The sequence below is a fragment of the Podospora anserina genome, chromosome 4 (genome assembly GCF_000226545.1).
Source record: "Podospora anserina S mat+ genomic DNA chromosome 4, supercontig 4".
Taxonomy (NCBI): Eukaryota; Fungi; Ascomycota; class Sordariomycetes; order Sordariales; family Podosporaceae; genus Podospora; species Podospora anserina.
The window spans coordinates 719495-729363 of NW_001914850.1; the positions used below are offsets into that span (position 1 = coordinate 719495).

Here is a 9869-nt window from a genome sequence, read left to right on the forward strand (position 1 = left end):
ATATACAAACTAGTCTTCATATTACCCCTTCCCCCCCCCCCCTTTTTTTTTCCCCAAGTTGCGCTTTCGCCTCTTCTTTAAACCGCCAATTGGTTATGATTCCGGTAATAACATGGTAAAAACTAGAATCCCGTTAGCAATGCCTTCTTCCATAGTAATCGTCGAAAAAAAAAAAAAAAACCTCACGTTAATAACAAACAACATCGGCATATCAAACATATCCCTCTTAATCGTCCAAGTATAACTGCACTCCAGCTTCCCATCCCTCTCCAGCTTCGAAATCCCATGCTCCCCATCAATTTTCGCCACCCTGTTGCTCAAAATACTATGCCTCGAGTCCTTTTCCTGCTGCCGCGGCGCGGCGCTCGGATCCGGCTTCCTCTCCTCCTCCCCCGCACCACCACCGCCACCCGCAGCCGGCTTATCAGTCCGGTACTTGAGCAACCTGCACTTCCTCGTCATCCTCCCTCTGCTGTCCCCAAACGCAAGTTGCGAGTAATCCTCGTAAAACTCCACCGCGCTCTCGTGGTCCATCAGCTCAGCAAGAAACACCGGTCTCGGACCGCTCGCGGCGCCGCCGTTCTCTGCGCTGCTCTCGTTGAGGCTCTTGAGCCGCGGGGTGGTCCGCACCCCTGTCCCGCCGAGGTTGGTGTTGCGGTTTGGTTCCTTCCCCAGCAGGACGTCCTTGGTCCACCCTGTCAGGGCAGTGAACTCCTTGTTCACGCCCGCGATCTCGCCCGTGCGCCGACAGGCAAGGGTGGGACTTGAAGACTGCGTCATGAAGTCTTCGTACTCGAATAGCGTTCGTTGGAAGCACTGCTCCATAAAGATGAGGTCTTGCGTCGTCAAGTTTCGTGTGGACGCGAGGAGGGCTGGTCGGATGGCAGCTAACGACTTGGCTATGCGAGCAGCATGAGGTTGGGAAAACCGACTGGACAAAACTTCAAAGAGTTTGTGGAAGCTGCCAACATAGTCAAACGACTTCTTGACCGTGTCATAAATGTACGACGGGTCGCGCTGGCGTTTTTGCAGAATGGCCACCTTGTCGAGCTTTCTCAGCTTTGACGGACGGCTGTTTGATGAGCTCTTGGCTCCGGGAGCGTTGGGGTATTGTGACATGGTCGGTGATGGTCGGTCGTCAAAGCCAAAGGTGGTAGGTTGTGGGCTGTTGTTCTCGGTGCTGGGACTCTGAAGACTAGTTGGGCCAGCTGGTATCGCGTAGGCATGAGGGAGACCATGTTGCAGGTTCCCTTGCGAGTAGATGCCGTTGGCGCCTGCATCCAGACCCAGAAACTCCGGCAGCATGCGGTTGTCGAAATGGCTCCCAAACAACCCGGCCCCAAAATGCACATCGCCTGGCTGTTGACCCATGCCAGACTCTTGCGGTGGGGTATCGGCAGCGCTTGATGACATGTGGCCCAGCATTCCAAACTCCATCGCTCCGTAGTGACTCCCAAAGTTCAGACCATCGATGTTGAAGTTGAAGATGTTGGGGTCGCTTGGGTCGAAGGGTAGCCCGAAGGGTGTCATTGGACTCGAAACTGGAGGCGCCACCATTCCACTGATAGGAGGGTTGCTCGAGGTCTGCTGGAATGTTGGGGAGACAGGTGACTGTTGACTGTTGAACGGTAAACTCTCCGTCAGACCATGCGGGATGCTCTGTGTCGATGAGTAGACAGGATACTGCGAAGCGTTTGAATGTGAGAAAAATGTCCTGACGGTAGATGCGTCCGTCGAGACGCTGTGGTGCCTCTGGCCGCCGTGTCGTGAACTTGGCGCGTTGGGGTTGTAGTTGGGGCCCAAAACTGGCCTCAAGGCTTCTGGTGGTGCGTCGTGGAGATATTTGGCCTTTTTCCTGACCCCATCTTGACAGCTATCTTGCAATCCGCGCTTTATACAGCGTTGACATGGTCTTTCATCACCTAAACGACAGCGTCAGCCGACGAACAACGCCGCCCTCTGCCCCCTCGGGTATTCAAGAGAAAAACAACTGCAAAGGCTGTGAAGGACGACAAAAGACTTACCACATGTGAGATGGGCTCTCTGGCAGGCATAGCAGGCTCTCCTGGCCTTTTTCCGCCGAGGACGTAATGGGTCTTTTGGATCATACTTCTTCTTGACCTCACCGCCGGCGTCGACGCCATCTGGAGTCGTGTTTTGTTCAGACATCCTGTCGTCTTCGTCTTTATGATGCGGTTCGTGGTCGTCGTACTCGTTCTCGGTCTCAGACATGGCACCCGAGGCTTCTGCTGCCTCTGATCCGAAAGGCCCACCGTCTTCCGGCATCGTGCCTCGAGCTTCTTATACTTGACCAGGTCTCTATCTGGACGGGACGGCAATGCAGGACCCCAATCTCTGCCAGACCGCAGCTCACGGCCAGGGAAAGGACGTACTCCGAGATGGGGGTCAGGGGGTCTGAAAGCCCTCCTGCAGGAGTCCCCACGGCAGTATCACCCACCCCAAAAGTGATTGGCGCTGCACGGCGCTCCTGTTGACAAAAGAAATGTCCGGCAAGTTGACGGGAGAGGAAGAGCAGCAGGTACTGCGTGAGTGTGGTATGGGCGTGGCGAACCCCAGCAAGCCGTCTAATTAAAGCGCGGTGAGCGGCAATGAGGCGGCAGCAGAGCAGGCTAGTTGGCTACTTGCGAGACCGGATGTGGCATCAACAGACGCTCTCTCTCTCTCTCTCTCTCGTCTCGTTCCTGATTTCACACACTCTCTCCCCTCAGGCTCTCTACTTTTTGGCCCTGTGGCCTCCCGTAATATGGGATGCTGATCGTCCTTCCCAGATAGAAAAGGGGGCACCTGCGCCAGCTGACGAGGCCTGATACACAACAACCGCGGGCTGTCTCGTATTCTACGAGCAGCAGTTTCTGGAGGGCTTCCTGCCAATGAGCTCGGGGCCGGCTGGCAGATGGCGTCCTTGTACCACGAAGGCAAGACTGGCCGGATCGAAGCGTCGGCGGTGGAGCAGGGCAGAGGAAAGCTTGGTGTTGATGGCGACAGAGGGGAAGGCTCTTGGTCCTGGTCACGCGGCAGCGGCAGCGGCAGCTACAGGCGGAGGGGCGGATAAAGCACTCTGATGTCGTCTGGGGAAGCTTTCGAGCGCTGGGTCGTGCACGTTGCACCGCAGTGATAGGAAGGCATTCAGGTGCAGCTATCCGTCACTTATGCTTGTATGAGCCCTTGGCGCCGCCTCGCAGCAGCCTGGACCTGGTTATGATAGGTACTAGGTTCGAGGTACCGTACCGTACAGTATGGATTCAAAGCAGGGCAACTCGGTGCGGCGGATGCGGGACTCTCCAGTGACTCGGTCCTCGTTCGAAGCGAATCGATCTCCAGCTGTTTCTCTTTCACTGACTGAGACTTGAGATTAACCCCCCTCTCGTTTCCTACTCGTCGTTTTTTTTTGGGGGGGGGGGCTCGGCCCAGGACCTTTCTTCCTTCTACTGCCAACCTTTCGATTCCTGGCGCCTCCTCAGGAAAAAGAAAACAAAACGGTCTAGCCCGTGGCCCGCCGTGGCTAGGGCAGATCCTTTGGGTATTTGTCGCAAGACGGAAAGCGCCGTTGTCGAGTCGCAATTCGCAATTCGCAAGGGCCGGGGTTTGGTGTTTCTTCTGGAACTGTCGGCGCAGGATGGGTGTAAGGTGTGTGGTTATGGCGGCCAAACTGGAAAAAAAAAGGGAGTCTGGTCAAGTATCAATTGCGCAAAAGGCTGGACAGTGGACGGTGAGGAGCCTCGGGGCTTGGAATCGAAGGCGCGATGCGGGCAAGTGGGGTGCAAATCAGTCACTTTCCAATCGCCCGTCCTTGCAGCCGTTCCCAGACAGGTGTACCCAGTCGAGTCCGGTATTTGCTGGCATGGCAGATGTTGGAGTTGACCGTGAAAAACTCGAGTTTGCTCTTGGCTCCCAGTGGCTGGCCGCGGCTGGCTTGCTGCGAGGGCGTATCGATCACGTATCGCTGAATGGAAACCGGCCCTGTTTACCTAATGGACGGTATATCTGATGATGAATACTCGAAATAGGAACTGTTGCTTGTTGCTATGTGTAAAGTAGGAGTCACGGATGGCTCACAAGCTCGAATGGAAGGGAGATCCTTTGCTCTCTCAACTTTGCCGACCTTCGTCCCATCAGGCCTTGGCTGCGGGTACTCGGTACCTGGCAGACACTACGCCAGACTCCCATTGGACACTGCAGCCCCCGCCTCGACCAGGTACCAGGGACCTAAGACGATACCCGACGAGGTTTAGCTAATCGACCGCACAGCTTTAGCATGTGGTCCCTGCCAATTCTCAATTCTCCGCCCCTCTTACCTACCTACATACACCAAAAACCTCTCCACTGGCCCGCGCGGACCGCAGCCCGGGAACCGTGGATCATCTCCAGAGAGAAAGTAACAGTTACACCAAGCACCTAGGAGTAATAATTTACGAGCAACGACATCTGAACTGAATAGGTACCATCATCGACATCAAGCACCACGCAGGGGCAACCTCCCACAAAGACCGGCAGCTACCTTGAGCTATCCCCAATCCAGATCATTAGAAAGCCATTGCAAAGCACAGTTGGGAGACCGGTCAACAAGATATTGTCTCTAGCCCAATCTTGACAGCGGCTGGCGCGCATCGCGTCACCGGAGATGGCTTCATTGTTTTTTCTTCTTTTCTCTTTACCTGAGGGACTTCTTCATTTCTTCTTCGACACATGTCTGTCTCACTCTCTTCGCCGAAGATCAATGTCTCAGCTCTCTCCTGTTGTCTATCTCCTCTTCATCCACCCAATCCCACTCTCAGACACCAATCTTCAACTCTTCACACCGCCAAGCCAGGCAGGCAGGGCACTGCACGCGGATATTGACAAGCAACCTAACTGCGCACACAACAGCCTCAACCTCCTTCTTGTTACGGAGAGGAACAGCACACCAGCTTGATCACAGGAAACTTCAACACCTTTCAACGCCAGCCCGCCGCCGCCCACCTCATGGCCCCCTCATCCCGCCTGCCACGATGCCACCGGGTTGGCCAGCAATCAACAACGAGATGGCAATCTGTCAAAATCCATCCACTCTCCCCATGCAGAAAAGACCGCCAGAAAAGAAAAGTGCTGAGAGCACGCAAGCCAGCCTACATCTCGGCCATCTGCAGATCCCTTCACACAACCCCTAGTAGCTGTTGTTGTTGTTGTTGTCATCAAGAGGCGGTATGGGCTGGTGCTGAAAACGTGAACGATGAACATCAAATCTTGATCACTATCGATCGGCCCGTCCGGGGACGCACGTCTTTCACATCCGCCCTCCTCCATCACGACGATAGGATATTTCGATCTAACACCATATATCTTCAAGGCTGAACGTGCCGTCCCTATTCCGCTCTCTGGTCAGGCCTTTGCTGCCCAGCCAGGCGCGTGTGATGGCCGTTGATCAGCCCATATCTGCCTCATGGCCGGCCATGTTGGGACAATTCTCCGTGGATCTATTAAGCGTTATCCAACAAATCCCACATGGGATGGCTGGCTGAGGATAGGACCTGAAGTTTGTGACTTGGCACCAACGAGCAGAAGAAGCAAAGAAAAAGCCGGTACTGGTGCCCGCCTCCATTGCCCTACGTAAATTGACATGGTCACATTTGCAGCATATTACAACCTGCACGTAAACAGGCAAAGCGTCCGAATCGGATGAAAGTGTCCGTTATTCTATTACATACTGTCCACTTTCTCCGCGGCTTCATCCATCACTGCTACCCACCTACCATTCGCGGACCGAAACGATAGATGTGGTTAGACGCACCTTTAGATCGATCTGCCCACGCCCCTGGTCCTCCCCCTATCTGCCCGGCTTCCGGGTATCGTCACCTCACATTATCACATCGTCGGCAAAGGGCAAGGCAGGCGACCACAGCCAGCAACAGCCAGCCAGCCAGCCAGCCAGCCCCTCAGGGGTACCGTATGCACAAACATGCAGAGCACATCGTGAAGAGCAGTGTGTTGGGCATCAAATGCTACGCTAGATCAGATCAGATCTACACACATCAGCTTGGAACGAAACTGCACAGCAGATGTAGACAGTGTGTTTGGTTTACTTTTTTTTCTTCTTCAGCTGCTGTTCCGGGAGCTGCTCGCGAGTGGACCCTACGTGTCTACTGCACGTTCATCCAAGCCCACACAGCCTTTACATCATCGCTAGTCCATGACGCCTCGGATAGATTACCTTGCACAGGACAAAGGCCCATGTCAGCAAGGTGTATACACTTCATGTGCTTGACATGCTGAAACCTCATCATTGGCCCACCTCCACACCATCCCACGTAATCCAAACAGCCAACGTGACCGCCAACACTATAACGCTGTCAGCACTTTAACTCCCACGACATGTTGTGGGCTGCCCGCCCTCTCCCCACAGCCATCCCTGGTGATGGGCTCAAACGATCACAAAAATCCCCTAACCAGATCTTGATCACCCACCCACACCAACATCCAGCAAACCATGTGCAGCGGGTAAAGACCCTCGACCAATACCGTCCCAGAAACTCGGTATCACGGGGAGGCGGCGGCACCTGCTTCCCTCCATGACGGGCACCCACCCACACCACGAAACACACACCTGCCTACGGTTTACATGTACGGTTCAAGCGTGTGTTTCCCCAACTTTCACCGCCTTCAAACTCGTCATCTTGACCAGCAGCTCACGCACCCATCCGTATCGATCCAGGTACCAATAGAGAGAACCTGCGTGTACTCTTATTGCTTACCCACCATTTCTCCCAGCACACATGTATATTCTCACCAACAAACACCATGGTCAATACCTTGCTCTTTTCTTGCACTTGACCACCGCCGCCCCATCGGCCATATACTTACCTCCTTGCCACCACCAGCCTCTGATCACCCGTCCCTCCCACTTCCCCACCCTCCCTTCCCATCTCCCCACAATCTATCTCACACCGTCCTTGGTGCTCTCGATCACGAGTTGAAGATTAGTTGGCAACATACATACCCTAGGTGTGACAAGAACAATAAGCCATGTTTGAGGTTTTCTCTCTCCCTCTTACTCTTTTGCCCCTTGGTTGATGTCACTCACCACCTACCTACCCAACTTGTCACTCCCCCAGATCAACATGCGGGCCACATACCTCCCTCCCCTTCTTCGCAGTTCAAGTAGGTAAGGTCCCCGGACACAGCATCCACCAAGGCCCAGAGCTCAGCCCGCACGATCGTCATAGTCAGACCACTCCAGCTTCTCACGTCGTCCACAAAGCAACCCAGGCCAGACCCATGTCCTCAAACCAACCTGTCTTTCGTGAATATCCACTGCCTGATTCCGACTCGATCAAGTCCCCCATCGGCAATCCCGCATCTCACTAGTCGCCTCTGCCGATCCAACCTCTTCCCGTCCCTATCCCTCCCCTTGCCCGGCCCGGTTCAAGTCTCTCACATATCAAGAACCAATTCGTCCCCAAAGCAACACCCCACTCAAAACTTGGCCAAGACAAAATCAATCACAAACCACCAACAACAAGCTTTTCTCTTCGCGGGGAAAATAAATCTCTTAGCTCTCAACTAGTGCCAGTGAAATGTCTCAGAAACGGGCGGGAGCTCCCATCAACCACCTTCTTTTTTCGTCTGGGCAACAAGCCAGCCAGCCAGCCAGGACTTTTCCAACCCCCACAGCGACCAAAACATCACTCGTCCAATCCATCTCTCAATAAAAGGTCGCTCATCTAATATCTGCCATTAAACCACAATGTCTACATCATCCATTAAACACAGGCAATAGTCTATATTCCATCCCCCCTTTTAACCCCCCAAACCCCTACGTAGCACTAGCAAACCGACTCCTCTCCCTAATCCTTCTCCCATACCTAAAAAATATATACGGAAAAGGCATCAATCCCAAAGTAATAAAGGCCAACAACCCCGTCGCCCACTGGAACCCCAGCGCCTCATACATCTGGTACCCAAACAACGGAAAGGCGGCTATTTCCCCCCACCAGTGTCGTTAGCAATCGTCCAGTCATTCCCAGGCCATCAAGGTACATGGAACAACGCCCCAAAACATGGTAGTTTATCTGATCCTCCCTCGTAACCCAACCCAGCAAGTAACAAAAAAAAATAAAAAAACCAAGACAATCGCCTGACCAGACAGCAGAGGACAACAGCTCTCTCCCCTGCCATCGATAGATAGAGATATCATCCCGGCCGGTCCTCAAATGTCGTGGCACCAACCAAATAAATAAAAAAACCCCCATCCAAGGCGAATGAACGATATGAAAGAAGAGAAAGAAAGAAAGAAAGAAAGAATTTGCTTACCAGCAAATGAACACCGCACCAAAGCATTAGACGCCAAAGCGCTGGCTGCGTACCGCGGGTAGGCTGCGACCTATGTAACAAAACCAAACGCCACCGTCTCGTATCAGCATACCTATTTCTTTCACTCTCTTCTTTTTCGCATTTTGTCCAATACATTTTCTCCAAACCAGGGTAAGAGGGGAGGGGGGGTGGGGGTTGAAAGAGGGGGAGTGCAGCTAACAGGGCCCTGCTTTTTGGTGCAGCCTCAAAAAATCACCACCACCTAGCTGCCTATACTCCGGGCTGAGCTCCGTCGTCAGGGCAGGCAGGCAGGCAAACGTCAATAACACTTACAACTCTCCCCTCTTGGTTGAACTTGCCTAAAAGTTTGGGGAAGAACAAGCGGTGGGTGCCATGAAATGGAAAGAAGATCAAGACTCACCAGAAAGGTAAATACCCCCGTAAAAGCGAACGACATCCTACGACGCAAAAAGCCCGGTTAGCCGCATGAACTCCTTGCATGCCAAAAAACACAACCAACACATAACAATCCCCCCTTTCTTCCAAATCCAACTGCCATCAGGAAACCCCATCTTGACAAAGCCATGACTAAACCTCAAGCCCAAAGCCAGGCTTGCGTAAGGGCGTACAGAACCGAGAGACCTGCGGCCCTTTCTTTCCCCTTCCTGGGGGCCTTGCTTCCTGCGAAGACGCGTCTCTCGCCTCCTCCATGTCTCTGCCTTCTTTTTTCTCCGCCCGTGGGGTTGAAAAAGAAGAACAGAATGCAGAGAGACCGCCCCCCAAGCCGCCTCAAGCAGATCCCAACCTCTCCCTCTCCATGAAAGCAAAATGATGATGGGATGAAAACACTTACCCAAGTCCAAAAACCCCCGACCCAATCAACGGCACAATCCAATGAATCTCGGGCGTGCTCGTAAACCCAAACCAAAACAACCCCCCCGTAATGAGCGGCGCGCCCACAATAACCTGCGGCAGTTGATCCTCGGGCTCATCCTTCAGCACCCCCGTCCTCCTCCTCCTCCTCTCCTTCAACGTATACCGAAAGTTGTTCCACAGCGGCGTGACGCAGCAGGCAATAATCATGGCCACCAACAACCCCGTAAACGTCAACCCAACCTGCCACAGGTTGAAGTCATGATTCGTCGTAAAGATCAGTGGAAACGCTCCAAAGAAGAGATACAGCAGGCCCAAGAGCATGGCAGTGTAAATATTCAGGATCAAAGCCATGGGCTCAAACATCAGGATCTGGAACGGTCGCAACAGCGAAAGACCAACAGTCTTTGGAATCGACTTTGTCGACCGCTCAATCGGCGCATAATACCTCTCGTCACCCGTCTCCTTTCTGATTCTCGCTGCCTTTCTCTTCAACAGAACGGGATCTAAGTCATATGCAATCTTGTGTCAGCCAAAAAAAAAAAAAAAAAAAAAAAAAAAAAAAAAGGGGGGGCAGTAAGGAAATAATATTGAAAAAGGAAGAGAAATATATGGATATTTAAAAGGGTATTGTAGATTTTTGATTATGGGAGATGGAGTGTAAAGGTAAAGAAATTTTATAAGAGAGA

At 53.0% G+C, this 9869-nt stretch overlaps 3 protein-coding genes across 3 annotated transcripts; all 3 read right to left on the reverse strand.

Moving 5' to 3' along the window:
* Positions 1-93: 93 nt before the first annotated feature.
* Positions 94-2286, reverse strand: PODANS_4_8760 (uncharacterized protein; the record flags this gene model as incomplete). Its single annotated transcript, XM_001905913.1, has 2 exons — positions 94-1922; positions 2025-2286. 2 exons carry the CDS (start codon positions 2284-2286, stop codon positions 94-96), a joined length of 2091 nt encoding a protein of 696 aa, XP_001905948.1.
* Positions 2287-7810: 5524 nt separating this feature from the next.
* On the reverse strand, positions 7811-7948 carry PODANS_4_8750 (uncharacterized protein; the record flags this gene model as incomplete). Its single annotated transcript, XM_001905914.1, has 1 exon — positions 7811-7948. One exon carries the CDS (start codon positions 7946-7948, stop codon positions 7811-7813), a length of 138 nt encoding a protein of 45 aa, XP_001905949.1.
* A 1208-nt stretch (positions 7949-9156) lies between these two features.
* Positions 9157-9690, reverse strand: PODANS_4_8740 (uncharacterized protein; the record flags this gene model as incomplete). Its single annotated transcript, XM_001905915.1, has 1 exon — positions 9157-9690. A coding segment is annotated over one exon (534 nt), but the record flags the coding sequence as incomplete, so codon positions are not given.
* Between the last annotated feature and the right edge of the window lie 179 nt (positions 9691-9869).